This window comes from Piliocolobus tephrosceles, chromosome X (genome assembly GCF_002776525.5).
Source record: "Piliocolobus tephrosceles isolate RC106 chromosome X, ASM277652v3, whole genome shotgun sequence".
Taxonomy (NCBI): domain Eukaryota; kingdom Metazoa; phylum Chordata; class Mammalia; order Primates; family Cercopithecidae; genus Piliocolobus; species Piliocolobus tephrosceles.
In genome coordinates, this window is record NC_045455.1 from 958,116 (window position 1) to 973,417 (window position 15,302).

The 15,302-nt window shown below is 48.3% G+C and overlaps 1 protein-coding gene across 4 annotated transcripts in view; it reads right to left on the bottom strand.

The window, feature by feature from the left end:
- The window catches only part of CUL4A (cullin 4A), a 58,371-nt gene that overhangs the window by 35,932 nt on the left and 7,137 nt on the right, over positions 1–15,302 (bottom strand). For 2 of the 4 annotated variants that reach the window (XM_026447157.2, XM_026447159.2), the window contains exons 3-5: positions 11,673–11,776; positions 2,495–2,564; positions 1,321–1,394 (exon numbers count right to left, since the gene is read on the bottom strand). In XM_026447157.2, the coding sequence (XP_026302942.1) occupies positions 1,321–1,394; positions 2,495–2,564; positions 11,673–11,776 (248 nt within the window). Of the gene's footprint in view, positions 1–588; positions 1,199–1,320; positions 1,395–2,494; positions 2,565–11,672; positions 11,777–12,021; positions 12,461–15,302 lie in introns of those variants that run through there. The other 2 variants (XM_026447158.2, XM_026447160.2) reach the window with 2 other exon arrangements.

Consider the following 15,302-nt stretch of genomic DNA (forward strand, 5'->3'; position numbering starts at 1 on the left):
GCACTCCAGCCTGGGTGACAGAGCGAGACTCCGTCTCAAAAAAAAAAATAAAATAAAAAGAAAAGCATTTAGACTATGGACTGGGCAACCCAGGTAGGGCAAGTTATTTCAACTTATGTGCCTTATTTTGTATAAAATAGGAGTTACAAAGGCCACGCCACAGAGCTGTTCTAGGGATTAAATACATTAGTAGGACACAGTCCCTTGCACAGAGTAAATGCTAAATAAGCTACTATGATCACTTTTATTATCTCCATTGTTTCCCGGAACACAGGCTGTCCTTTCTGTCAGTGTCTGCCTTCTCGTAGACCACGTGGATGTCTGCTAGGACATGTGTGGGGGTTCCACCAGGAAGTTAGAGGGGCAAATGGCATTAAGGGAGCTTCAACAAGGACAGGGTGTCGAAAATTGCACAGATATTGTATAAAACAAGGACAAAAAATGCTTGCTGGATTTGGTAACTTGCAGGTCACTGACATCTCAGACAAGAGCAATGTCTACATGTGGAAGGCAGAAATCACACTGCCCTGGGTCAGTGTGCCCAGTGGGTGGGGGTAGGAAAAGCAGGCACATTTTAAAGAACCTGGGTTTAAAGGTCATGAGAAGGCACAACATCACTTTTATGTTTGAACGTGAGAAGAATGAAACATGCCATTAACAGAGAACAAGACAAATCGGACGGTAAACGGAGAACAAGACAAATCGGACGGTAAGACGGACACAGCTTTTGTCCAAGGTCGGCTTGCAGGAGGTGGCAGGACTCAGCACATGGAGTGGTCACAGGACACACGGGGGTCAGCAGACGACACGCAGGGGTCAGTGGCCGTGAATGCTGCTGAGGAGGGGCCCACAACCCCTAGTGTATACGGTCCCCGAAAGATGACAGATGACGAGTGCTGTCTATGTGCTCAGGAGGCCAGGAGGCTGAACAAGCCACTCCACGGGGCCACGCAGCCTCAAGGCTGAGAGCCCAGGGCAGCAGGCAGCCTCTCAGAGTTTCGACTGCAGTGCTGGAAAGAGCTGCTCCAGGCTCAAACTCCAGTTGTCAGGGAGAAACCAAGGCCCTCTGCCTCCGCCCTCATGACCAAAGTCAGCCACCTGCCCCAGCTTCCTGCTCCACTCCTCGCTGCTGGCCAGGCACCTGGTGTTTCAAGGCTAAGACCCACCTGGACTCCTACGTTCACATTAATGATTTTGGCTGAAGAAAGGAAGGCACAAGTAATCATACACACTTTACCATCTTAGCCTACCGAAGACACAAATGGGACGGAAGGCATCAGCCGCAGCGAAGACGCAGCTCTGCCCTGTGAGGACACTCACCAGATGGAGGGCAGCGTGGAGTTCTGCAGCACATAGGTGCGGTCCAAGAACAGGAAGATGCTTCTAATCATGATCTGACCAGCAGAAAGAAGAACCATTTACTCATGAATTCTACTAGCAGAATATTCAAGATCAGGCCTTTTGGACTCCATGTTAGCTGTCTCAAATCCAACAACAGTTTCCTGATGGAAAGATGCTGTCCACCACAGTCCTCATGTTTGATTTTTTTTCTAAAGTTAATTGTGTTCCCTTGGTATGTGACTTCCATCTCTTTAATATCATAAATCTGATTGTAGGAATTTTAACGCACTTAGCCTAAAACAGTATCTTTTTTTTTTTTTTTTTAAAGAGATCCTGGGTTCAGGCAAAGCCTAAAGGATATCTTTTAAATTTGGTCATTTTTTGACTGATGTGATACATCCTACTTGATTAGGGAGATGCACTAAGCTTTTAAAAGCTGAGTTCCTGTTACATGATGAGGCTCTTGGACGTGTGTCTCTGACTCTGCGTTACGAGCAGAGTGAGGGGACGCAGGATGATGCACCGGTCCTGTCCTGTGCTCCTACCACCGAGCCCACCACCTGGCTGGGGAGACGTGTGGACACATCTCACTAAAACCTTCCCAAAGACACTCAGCGGGCTCTAGCAGCTGCCACGTACCTGGCCCAGAAAAGAAACACACCCATCGTCTCCTACTTGTTTCATTTAGAAAACGAAAGATTTCAACCTATTTAGGAAAGCTATTAATACGGTCTTTTCTCTCACTTAAGTAATTAACAGCCAGGTCACACCCAAAAATGTACACATGAAGTCAAGTCAAAGCCAAGACATCTACAAAGCCTAAGACGTTGGTTGTGCAGTTACACTAAAGACCTGGGATTCAGGCTTGATTTTCCAGAGTAAGTTGTGCTTAAACAGACATTTAGAGACCCACTCAGGCATTTAAGAATCCTGTCACCACTGCAGACTCTGACTGTGGACCTGAAGGCCAAGACGGTCAGCAGTGCCCTCCCACAAGAGCTGAGGAGTTCCCCTTGCCTGCTTTTCTCATTGTGCTGCTCACCTACAGCACTGAACACAGACAGAATCCTCGACAGAACTTCTGCGTCTCAGCTCTCAATCATGTGGGTGAGGGAAGACGGATGACGTCATGTTTTGGAAAAACATTGCTTACCATTTGTCTGCAGTGGTCCTGCCAGCATGTGTTAATCTTCTTTAAAAATAAAACACTATCTAGTGAGTCTGTACAGACCTGCTAAGGAAAACTTTAAAAACGCTGGCCAATTTAATTATTACAATTTTTTTTTCTTTTTTTGAGATGGAGTCTCGCTCTGTCGCCCAGGCTGGAGTGCACTGGCGCGATCTCAGCTCACTGCAGTGCAGCCTCTGCCTCCCAGGTTCAAACGATTCTCCTGCCTCAGCCTCCCAAGTAGCTGAGATTATAGGCGTGCACCACCAAGCCCAGCTAACTTTTTGTATTTTTAGTAGAGACAGGGTTTCACCATGTTGGTCAGGCTGATCTTGAACTCCTGACCTTATGATCCACTGGCCTCAGCCTCCCACAGTGCTGGGATTACAGGCATGAGCCACCGCACCCGGCCATTATTACAATTTTAACCCCTTAATTTCAGCTGCTTTCTCCACTGAATACTACACATCATTTAGTAATCGGAACACTGAAAGAATATTAGTCTTGAATGTTCATGTCCCCCAAAATTCACAGGCCAAAACTCCAACTCCACGGTAATGGTGTTAGGAGGCAGGGCCTCTGGGAGGTGATAAGGTCACCAGAGTGGACAAACCTCAAGAATGGGGTTACGAAGGAGACCCCAGAGAGCTCCCCTGCCTCTTCCACCACACAAGGATGCAGTGGGAAGGTGCTGGCTATCAACCAGGAAGCAGGGCCCCACCAGACATGGAATCTGCCAGTGCCTCGACCCTGGGCCTCCAGCCTCCAGAGCTGTGAGCAACAGACTGCTGTTGCTGATGAGCCAGTCGACAGTGTTTCGTCACAGCGGCCCCAGTGGGCTAAGACACACCAGAAGTTCAATCATGGATCTCCGTATCTCATCACCGATGTGCACTCAGCCTGCCGGCGCCGCCTTCTCTTCCCACGGCCCCACTTGCCTCTGGCCGTCCCCCACTCCCTTTCCAGCCTCCCTTCATTCTCTGCTTCCTTCACTGCCAGACACTTTCAAGTCCCTGCTGGCAGAACCACGCCCAGGCCACAAGTGCCCTGGGGCTAGGTGGCCGGACAAAAGGCCCCACCTCACAAAAGGCAGCCACTGAATATATTCCCACGGGGGGCTCCTGGAGAAGAGGACTGGAATGGTAAGAGTCAGCCACAAGGACTATTTTTGTTTTTTTTGAGACGGAGTCTTGCTCTGTGGCCCAGGCTGGAGTGCAGTGGCCGGATCTCAGCTCACTGCAAGCTCCGCCTCCCGGGTTCCCGCCATTCTCCTGCCTCAGCCTCCCCAGTAGCTGGGACCACAGTTGCCTGCCACCTCGCCTGGCTAGTTTTTTTGTATTTTTAGTGGAGACGGGGTTTCACCGTGTTAGCCAGGATGGTCTCGATCTCCTGACCTTGTGATCCGCCCGTCTCGGCCTCCCAAAGTGCTGGGATTACAGGCTTGAGCCACCGCGCCCGGCCCACAAGGACTATTTTTTTAAAATTAAAAGAGACGGCACCTCACTATATTCCTAGGCTGGTCTTGAAAGCGTGGTCTTAAGTAATCCTCCTGTCTCAGTCTCCCAAAGTGCCGGGATTACAGGTGTGAGTCCGTGTGCCCAGCCTGTCGCAAAGTGCGGCTGGGCAGGAAAATGGCTCAAGTTTAACTTTCGGCCTCGATGAAAACTGACAGAACTCTCATCCACGCATCAAATTAGGAACACTGTTACCCTGGCTCTTTTTTTTTTTTGAGACGGAGTCTCGCTCTGTCACCCACGCTGGAGTGCAGTGGCATGATCTTGGCTCACTGCAAGCTCCGCTTCCCAGGTTCATGCCATTCTCCTGCCTCAGTCTCCCAAGTAGCTGGGACTACAGGTGCCCGCCACCACACCTGGCTAATTTTTTCTACTTTTTAGTAGAGTCGGGGTTTCACCGTGTTAGCCAGGATGGTCTCGATCTCCTGACCTCATGATCCGCCCGCCTTGGCCTCCCAAAGTGCTGGGATTACAGGCGTGAGCCACCGCGCCTGGCCTACCTTGACTCTTCGAACGTACATTTTTAGGAAAAGGCCCAAAAAGTAGTAGAACATGGGCTCCTAGAGCAAGTGGCCTGGCATCCCTCAGGTTCATGCAAAGCTGAGAATGAGAAATGACTACAAACTGCTTTATTGTTTACGAAACACTCTTCACGTCCACTCTCACTGAAAATCTCCTAAACCTCGTGGTGCGGGCATTGTTCCCTTGTACAGATTAACAAAATGGCTTGTCAAAGTGGAAAGAACATGGACTTCCTACATTTAACTCTTGATCCACCATCTGCCAGCAACACGATACCGACCAAGCCAAAGGACTTCTCTAGGTCTGTTTCTGCCATGCAGCGAGACGCTACACACTCAGAGCCGACGTGAGGCGGTGACAACATCCTCACACACAGAGGAGGAAAAACACACCAGGCAAGCAGGGTACACAAATCAGACAGGAGCTGGAGTCTCAGGGTGGCAAAGAGCGGCCTGACAAGAGTGCCAGGGAGGGTAGGGTGCCAGGCAGAGCCTGAGGAGGAACAGACGGTGCTGAGGACAGCCAAGGGGCTCCCGGGGGGGTCTGAATCCTTGTCACACCAGGGGAAGTGCCGTGACCACAGCTCCAGGGGCCTAAGACAGCTTACTCTATTTTCTCTTGAGGCTTTGCTGAATTCTCAGAGAGCACTGCCAGAAAATTAAAAATAGACAGTTACAGCAAAGACCGAATGGTTGAATGGTTAATAGGTTCCTCTGGAAGTACTCTTTTAAAATTGTTCAAAATTGTAATGGCTCATTATATTAGGAATCTGCAGAAACAGTCTGGAAAAAACAAACAAAAAATCTGTCCCAAGTACATTTGGACAGGCTTCAAGGAACCCCAACAGCCATTCTGCAGCTCTGACTCCAGTTGAATGAGGGCTGTGGCCTGGACCTCCCCGCAAGTCTCTGCTGGCAGGCAGGTCACGCCAGCCGAAGGCATAGCTTTTTTTCTGGATGAGGGTGCACAGATCCTTTAAACTTAATGGGGTTAAACTGACGCCAGTCAATCTGACACCACTGGGCAGCTCAGGTGTTGTGAAGATAGAGTTCCACGTGGGGCAGTGTCTTGTTAAGATGGAAAGTCCAATGTAAAGTGTTCATTAAATGAGAAATACTTTCTCTAAAATAGCTCTGTAAAATCAATATAGATCCCCGATCAAAATTTTTTTTTGTTATTTCCCACAGAAAAAAGTACAAAAGCTAAAATCACAGTGTGGTATTTACTAAGTGAGCTCTGGCCTTCTAAACATCAAAATCAATTCCAGATTCTAGGATATAACAAACAGTCACAATGCTGTGCAAGTGATTCTAGGACGTGAGACATATAGATACAGTGAGAGCCTATCAATAGTGTATTCTCGAGATAGGTTCTTCAGCAACCATATTTTTTCTCATTACAGAAAAGGGCCAATCTTCGTTAAAGGATTTACACAGCCTACTGAGATGAGTTAGGCAGGTCTTCAAAGAGCAAACAACATCCAACAGCAGAAATGCTTATACCATAGGAAAAACCTACCTATCATATCTGTAATGAAAAAGAAAAAGAAAGCAAAAGACGATGCTTCTGTTGGGGCAGAAGAGGGATACATGCATTTTCTATGCTTGGTTGTCTGCTTTTGTAGTTCCAGGAACAAGGCCCACCTGCTGCTACCCACACACAGACCACCAGAGGACAGCCCTAGGCCAACCTTCATTCATCTACACAGCTCATGAAGGGAGGCGTGCTGTTTTGCCTCCTTTGATCTGGCCGAGCACTAGCAGGGTTCTCTTGGACTTTCGTCTCTTCATCTAGAAAATATGGCCAATAACGGTACTTACAGCTCAGGGTGCTGTGAGACAAAGTGATTCATGAATGTGCAGAGCTTGGCCTACTGCCAGCAAGTGCTCCGTACACAGTATCTGGTCAAGTGAGAACAGGCACAAAGTCTTTCTAAGGAAAGACAAAGCATGCTGTCGCCAGTGCAGATCATAAAGGCACGCTCAGAGGCAACTGGAGCTTTGCGACTTCCCCAACAGCCAAGGCTCCCTGCTCACTCCCATGCCCCTCCCTTCTGCTGACCACACTGCTCCCACGGGGTCACCACTGCCTGGCGTTCTGCAGCTGACCACAGCGGCAATGCTGTCAAGGTGAACCAGGGGAAGAAAAATGTGAGTTTCATCTACTGTTATCTACAGATTAGATTCTGACATTTTTGAAGAGCTCCTGGTGCCCATGCAGCCTGGCTGGGTGGCACGCGGTCCTGCAGCAGCACGTGGTATGGGTTCTGCAGCAGCTGTCTCTGGCTGAGAGTGTGTATGAGTCCGTGGGTACAAAAGGCCTTTATTTTGCAGAAGGGACGTCACCAAGGGCAGGTATCTATTTTGAAAGGGACAGCTAAGTGCAGAATTTATCAAACATGTGAGACAAGAAAATGGACATGGTAAACGAAGAAGATGGTAGTGAATGACTCAATTTCACAAAAGCCCTCTTTCTACCTGTGCATCTGATGGGTTTCATCTATTATCTAATATCAGCAAACAATCAAAATATAATTGGCACATAACATTACTTAAATCTGGTTGGGCGTGGTGGCTCACGCCTGTAATCCCAACACTTTGGGAGGCCGAGGCCGGCAGATAACTCAAGATTGGGAGTTCGAGACCAGCCTGATCAACATGGAGAAACTCCATTTCTACTGAAAATACAAAATTAGCCGGGTGTGGTGGCACATTCCTGTAATCCCAGCTACTCGGGAGGCTGAGGCAGGAGAATTGCTTGAACCCAGGAAGTGGAGGTTGCGGTGAGCCAAGATTGCGTCATTGTACTCCAGCCTGGGCAATTAAGAGCGAAACTCCCGTCTCAAAACAACAACACGTTACTTAAAGCTTAGAAAGTAGAGTTACCTGAAGTACTGGAATATCCCAGAGACAAAGGAAATCTGAGTATGCAGACCTTGGAATACTCCCTGCCACACGGTATCTGAGCATCTGCCATCAGATTAACATTTCGCCATATGAGACTGGGCTGGATCAGAACTCTCTTCCAGCAGAAACAAACTCTTCAAGAGCAGGACCCATGCCATTCATGCCCGTCCCTGGTCCCCAATGCACAGTGCTGAGTTGGACAGAAACATTCACCCCACCTTTACTAGGTTAATGTACGAATGTAGCCTAAAATCCTTCATCACAGAACCTGCCACTTCCTGGTCTCATCATCCCTTCAGACTCTACTTATCAGTCACTAAGCCGGTCATATTAAACTCGCCCCTCAATTCCAAGAAGGTGACTCTCCTCTCACCTCCCTGACACCAGCCCTCAGCTACCTCCTCTGATGGCTCTGCTCTTTTTCTTTTTAGAGCTGGGGGTCTTGCTCCGTTGCTCAGGCTGGAGCGCAGTGGTGCAATCTCAGCTCACTGCAGCCTCGGCCTCCTGGGCTCAAGCAATCCTCCCACCTCAGCCTCCAGGGTAGCTGGGACCACAGGTGTGAACCACACATCCGACTAACTGTTGTCGAGGCTGCTCTTGAGCTCTTGGGCTCAAGTGACCCTCCTGCCTTGGCCTCCCAAAATGCAGTGCTGAGATTAGAGGCGTGAGCCACTGCAACTGGCCACTCTGCTCATTTTTCCTGGGCATCTCATCCGAATCTGGATCCACTGGATCTGTGTCTCCAGCCCCAAATGCACAACAGGCATCTCTACCTGAGTGACTCCTCACCTCCTTCCAAATCAACATGACCAAGACAGCCCCTCACTGCCTCAATCTGCGTCTGGTTGATCCTTCCACAGCAGTCAGATCCTCTTCCTCTGAACTGTAACAGGTTTGCTGGCAGGATGCTGCCATTCCACTCCGTGGTTTTGCTGCCCAGTCAAACCACTGTGGTGTGAACCACTTCTTGGTTCAACAAAGGTTCCTCCACAATTCAACATCCACCTTCCTCTCATTTTTCCCTCTAGGGATCCTGTCAGTGGTCAACTCTCCCACATCCAGCAGCATATCTGGCTCTTCTGCCCAGTAAGCTTCCTTAGTGCCAGGGCTGCCCATGCTGCTCCCTGGCCTGTGCCACCTTGGCATCGCAGAGTGCCTGCCACTTCCTCGTCCATCCTTTAGGACATGGCCCAGACATCACTTCGCCCTGCAATGCTCCCCCACCCAGGTGGGCTGGCTGCTCTTTCTTTAGGTGCCAGGAGCTTATCTGAACCTTTAAAAACCCTTATCACAGGACTGGCGCGGTGACTCACACCTGTAATCCCAGCACTTTGGACGCGGTGACTCACACCTGTAATCCCAGCACTTTGGGCGCGGTGGCTTACACCTGTAATCCCAGCACTTTGGGCGCAGTGGCTCACACCTGTAATCCCAGCACTTTGGGCGTGGTGGCTCACACCTGTAATCCCAGCACTTTGGGAGGCTGAGGCAGGTGGATCACGAGGTCAGGAGTTCGTAGCCAACGTGGTGAAACCCCGTCTCTACTGAAAATACAAAAATTAGCTGGGCGTGGTGGTGGGCGCCCGTAATTCCAGCTACTGGGGAGGCCAAAGCAGGAGAATGGCTTGAACCCAGGAGGCGGAAGTGCAGTGAGCCGAGATCGTGCCACTGCTCTCCAGCCTGGGTGACAGAGCAAGACTCCGTCTCACACACAAAAAAACCCCTTATCACAGCACTGCATAAATGCTTATCCTGATGCTTCTGCCACCTCCATTTGGGTTTAAGCACCAAAGGGACAGAATCTCATTCTGCCCAGATTATCTTCCCAGGGCCTGGCATTATACCTAGCACATGACAGATACTTAAAAACATGTGCCGACCCAATGAAAGGCTGTGGTGTGCTGGTCTATATGCAAACTTATCTCATCACTCTGCCAGAGTGACCTCCATGAACAATCTAATTCTGGTTTCTTGCTTAAAGAACCTGTGAGGACTCTGGGATACTCACAGACTGAAGTTCAACTCCTTGATAGTAACCACAAAGATTCAAATTCAATCTGCAACTTAGCAGCACAGCCTAAGGGCCACGGCTTCCGTGGAGTTCTAGCTGTGCCCTGCTGTTTGGGGTTTCCAGAGCACCCTTCACCTTCCGGTGCCGCATCCACAGGAGGGAGGATCCTCCCCATCCTTCAGGAGGGTGTCCTCTGGGAGGGTCTGCCCCAGTTGCTTCACATGCCACTACTCCTGGCCTGGCTGGCACAGTTCTCAACTCAACATGTCTCGTGACTAATAAGGGCACTTAATATGGTAGCATTTTCTTCTTTCGCCTTTAAGGAACCAAATGACAATTTTTGTAATCATAGTTTTGCCACCGCGCCAGGGAAGTACAGTAATTCCCCTGCCTCTCCCATAGGCCTGCGACTTCTTGGAGGGTAGAAATCAGGCATGGGGGTCGCTCTCCATTTGGCGGTGCTGGTGTGGCAGGTAGAAAGCAAGTGCTTGTGCAGTGAGTGAACTGATGGCACATTAGTCAACCCACAGAGTAGGAGTAACTGGCAGAAGGATCATTTGATCAGGTAATCAAATAGTAGTTTTCAAGTAAATTGGGACTGCAACTAGAGTAGGAACAATTATCACCTCCTGACTCTCACAAATGCCTAAGTCTCTGGAAGAAGGCTTGGGCATCTGCTAAAGACCCCCCCAAGCCTAGGAGTCAGGCCACTTTTTGGATGGAAACATCCGGAACACGGTTCCTGAAAGTGCACTGCTGAGCGGTGGCACTGGGGCGGGGCCTGCTTCCGTGCGCCCTCACAGGCGCCTCCTGAGATAAGGTGTACTTTGGCCAGGTTCCAAAAGGTTGTGTGTGGTCACTCATCTCTTGAACAACCTCATGATCTTTAGGAAAGGGCTTTGCTGGAAAACACTGCAGGGCGTATTTACAGAAGCCAGCACGACAGAGCTGAACTGACCTCGCTCACCATCTGGGGGGGGTGCTGTGGAGATTGTCTAAACAGAGACCTCTCACCCTGCATTTCAGCTTCCCTGTCACGTGCTTCAGCTTCAGCAACACCACCTGCTGCAGCTTCCCTGAGGGTCTTTCCCATGAACTCAGAACGGTTTAGTTTCCCCAGAGCAGGGAGACAGGGGAGCAGAAGTTTCCCTGAATTAGAAGAACACTTAGAAGTGAGCAAACACAAACCACCTAATTTTACATATGAAGAAACGGAGGCCAAGAAAAGCACAGCCACAAGTAGATTTTCTGCAATTACAAACTCTGCTTTCTAATTTCTACCCAATGAGACACATGGATAGCTACAGTAATGGGAGGAGCTTGGGGGATGAGATTGACTCCAGATTAAAGAATTTTCTATAGGATGCCGAGGAGCCCAGAAACTCCCCTGTAGAGGCCTGAGTCACAGCTGGTGTGGCAGCAGAATTCTGAGATACTCCTGCCTGTCCCCACGTGGAGGATGCCTCACACGCACCGTGAAGGAGCCTGTGAATACGAAGGTCACCATGCTCTGACTGGGTCACAGGTTACATCACATAAGGCCCCATCTCAGCAGGTCAGACAGGCAGATTCTCCTGCTGGTCTAGAAGCAGAGAAGAGTCAGGCAAGGACTTGTGCATGTGGAGCTGAGAGTGACACCGAGCAACACAGGACAGAAGACCCCAGGGCCCTCAGTCCCACAACCACAGGAACTGCCTTCCGCCGACGGCCTGCCTTCCGCCGACTGCCTGCCTGTGCTAGCAGAGACCTCAGGTGAGGCCGCAGCCTGGCTGACACCTTGACTTTGTCCATGAGACTGAGCACAGAATCCACCGAATCCTGCCTGGCCTCCTGACAGACACAGCTGTGAGCTGATAAGCGGGTGTCTCCGTACGTCGCCAAGTTGATGGGACTTTGCTGCCTATCACAGACACCCAGTGCAGACGGTGTTTATTAGAATAAAGGATACTCGAACTTTAAGACGCTTTTCAGAACGTTTCCTAAACACTCAACCATACCCAGTAAGTGAACGTGGTTTCCCTTTAATTCAGATCAGCAAACAATTGAAGGTAAATTTCGCTTAAAAACCTACCATTCTGAGTCACGAAATAAAAGAGAACTTTAAAAGCTATTGCTTCAATATTAAGGACACTCATTAGTTCTTTATCATAGTAATGTGCAGTTTTGAAAGACTTCATGAATAGAAACTTTATGAACCAAAAAAAGGATATTCTCTAAATGGAAGGATCTGTGCCTGGACGTGGTCCTCACAGGCCTGACGTAGTTGCTTGTACAGCATTGGGGAGACTTTGTGAGAACAGAGATTCTCCACAGCCTGCGAACAAAAGGGGTACATCAATTCTTCAGTATGAACAACAGATTGGTTCACAAAAAAACCCTGTTGTTAATATAGCTGTAATCATAACAAAAAGGCACCCCACACCCTGCCCCAGTACTTTGGGAATCTACAGATACATGATTTATTATGGCTAAGTTCAGGGCACTTCTCATTGGAACACTGCAGTCCAGTCGCAGTTGGTATGGGGGTAGGTAACAACAGTCAATGTGGGCATGTTGCACCTGCTGGACTCGGCTCCCAGGCGGCTGGCCCGCGCCACTCCTGAGCGTCTATGGCGCCCAGTCACTGGGGACTCCTCCACGGGTTTCATCCTCACAGGCTTGTTTCTGGGTGCTCCGATTCCTCAGTCTGAGGTGGGGGTCAATGCAGTGTGTGTGTGTTTAAGTTCACCTTGATGATTACAAAGTGAAATCAGGGCTAGAGAACCAAGAAAACCTTTTCCCTCAGTGACCACCTTCCCATCAGGAAGGAGAACAACAGGCTGGGGCTCCAGTTCCCCTCATGCTCCCCAGGGCAGTGATTCGGCCCAAACCGAGCCTTTTCTGGGTGACACAGGCCAGATGACATTGTTTCCTGTTTATTCTTCTGTAGGATAGATGTGTAATTCACCTCATTTTTTTCTTAAGAAACTTTTTTTTTTCTATGAACAACCCTAGTAAAATAAGAAATCTTTTTTGTTTTGAGTTGGAGTCTTGTTCTGTCGCCCAGACTGGAGTGCAATGGCAGGATCTTGGCTCACTGCAACCTCCACCTCCTGGGTTCAAGCGATTCTCCTGCCTCAGCCTCCCGAGTAGCTGGGATTATACGTGCCCGCCACCACACCCAGGTAATTTTTGTATTTTCAGTAGAGGAGGGGTTTCGCCATGTTGGCCAGGCTGGTCCCAAAGGCCTGACCTCAGGTGATTTGCCCCTCTCGACACCCCCCAGAGCTGGGATTACGGGCGTGAGCCACTGCGCCCAGCTGACACCATTTTTTGAGGCAGAAAAATTTTTCTCACAATATTTTTACCCACCTCAAAGAAACAATGCTTGTATATTCTTACCAGCTCTAATAAAATTTCCTAGCCAGGCGCAGTGACTCACGAGGTCAGGAGTTAGAGACCAGCCTGACCAACATGGTGAAACCCTGTCTCTACTAAAAATACAAAAATTAGCCACGTGTGGTGATACACACCTGTAATCCCAGCTACTCAGGAGGCTGAGGCAGGAGAATCGCTTGAACCCAGGAGGCGGAGACTGCAGTGAGTCAAGATTGCGACACCGCACTCCATCTTGGGTGACAGAGCAAGACTCTGTCTCAAAAAAAAAAAAAAAAAAAATTCCTTTCCAATCTTATGTACAAAAACTTAAACTCATTCAATTCAAATATGAAATATTATAAACAGAAATGTGGTTTTTCTAACAAGTTTTGAACCAATGTGGGGTTCAAAAACAGAATAAAAACACTTTAAATAATCTGAATTTAATTTGGATACAATAGTCCCCTAGAAAAAAAGGTAAATTAAAGTTATAGAGCTATTCATTTTACTAATACTTACAAGTATTAATAATTCCAGTACTAAATATAGGAGAGCTGCTACATGTCAACCAAAATACAGTAACTACTACCATATAAAATACATGCATATTTATAAAGACCAAAAGAGGATGTGGAATAATTATAAGCTTTTTTTAATAATTATAATCCTGTTTTCTAGCAAGCTTATTATCAGCATAACAAAGAAATACAAACTTTCCCCTATATTTTGTCTTACTATAGAAATAGGGAATTCCTACCCACATTCTGTATTTACTTCAACTCCTTTCTCAAACTCTTCAATTCCATCCCTTTGACTGCCATGTCTTCATATTTTGGTCAAAGGTCTGCCACCCTTTTGTCTCCTCAAACAACCAAGAGAACTTTACGACAAAGGTTTTGCTCCAGTAGTTAAACATTAGTGAATCCCACAAACATAATTATTACAAAGTAAGTTTTTTATATAACACATGAAGAAAATGTATTTTCTTCAGCAAAAATCAAGATAAGCTTCGTGGTGCATATTCTTCATAAAACAGTAACTTATGACCATTTTCTGGATGTTTTAATTCCTAAACCAAGAACCAATATCCTTAAAACCATCTCTTCCTAGTTGTGGCAAACGACTGAATATTTTATAACCTACTCTGCCTCCTACGTGTCCTATATGGTGCATATTTACTATTCATGTGAGTCATATTGCAATTTACTTTGTTTTTAAAACTAAGAATTTAGGAACCTCTCAAAATAAGTAGCAAGCCCTGGGTAACCCAGGTTTGCTGTAGGTGCTGAGTCAGGACTCCCAGCTTCATATTACAGGCACTCATCACTGGAAAGGCGACAGCCTTTGTTTCTCCCTGCCCTGCCAACTCCTTGCTGGCAGGAATATATTGGAAGACTTTTTTGTGCTGTTACAGAAGCAGCACAACATAGGAGTTGCCCCTCCCCAAAATGGATTTTTGACACTCAATCATATTTTCAGATTTAGAAATACCCCTTCTGGATGCATACAGCAACTCATCAGATGGTACCGTGTGCTTCATGTTGGTGCACTCATTCGTATTTTAAAGATTCACCCCAGAGAAAAGGAATGTAATCCAATGATCGGAGGTGCAGAAGTATCATTTGCATTCTATCCTACTAGTATCAAGATGCTTTCCTCGTATAAACAGCCATGTGAGGAAACTTGATGTATATCTTCACCCAGCACTGTCTCTTCTCACATCACAACTACTTCCTAACCAGCAGGTTTGTCAAATGATTGTCTGTATTAGCTCAACAGACACGTGTGTGAATGTCAAATACATGTCTATTTATAGTGTCAAAGCATTGCCTGGAGTGAACTCACTGCTACTTAAACAAAATGCCCACTGCAGATAAGGGCAATCCCTGCTCTCAGGTGTGGAAGACAGAACAAGGAAGTCCACGGAGCTGTGGGACATGACCTCCATAGTCACACAGAGACCCCCACAGCCACATGGGGCGTGACCTCCATAGTCACACAGAGACCCCCACAGCCACATAGGCAAGACCTCCACAGCCACTCGGTCGAGACCTCCACAGTCACACACGACGAGACCTCCACAGTCACACAGCAACCTCCATTGCCACACGGACGAGACCTCCACAGTCACACAGCAACCTCCACAGCCACACGGACGAGACCTCCACAGTCACACGGACGAGACCTCCACAGCCACACGGACGAGACCTCCATAGTCACACAGCGACCTCCACAGCCACACGGACCAGATATCCACAGTCACACGGACGAGACCTCCACAGCCACACGGATGAGACCTCCACAGTCACACGGACGAGACCTCCATAGTCACACAGAGACCCCCACAGCCACATAGGCAAGACCTCCACAGCCACTCGGTCGAGACCTCCACAGTCACACACGACGAGACCTCCACAGTCACACAGCAACCTCCATAGCCACACGGACGAGACCTCCACAGCCACACGGACGAGACCTCCACA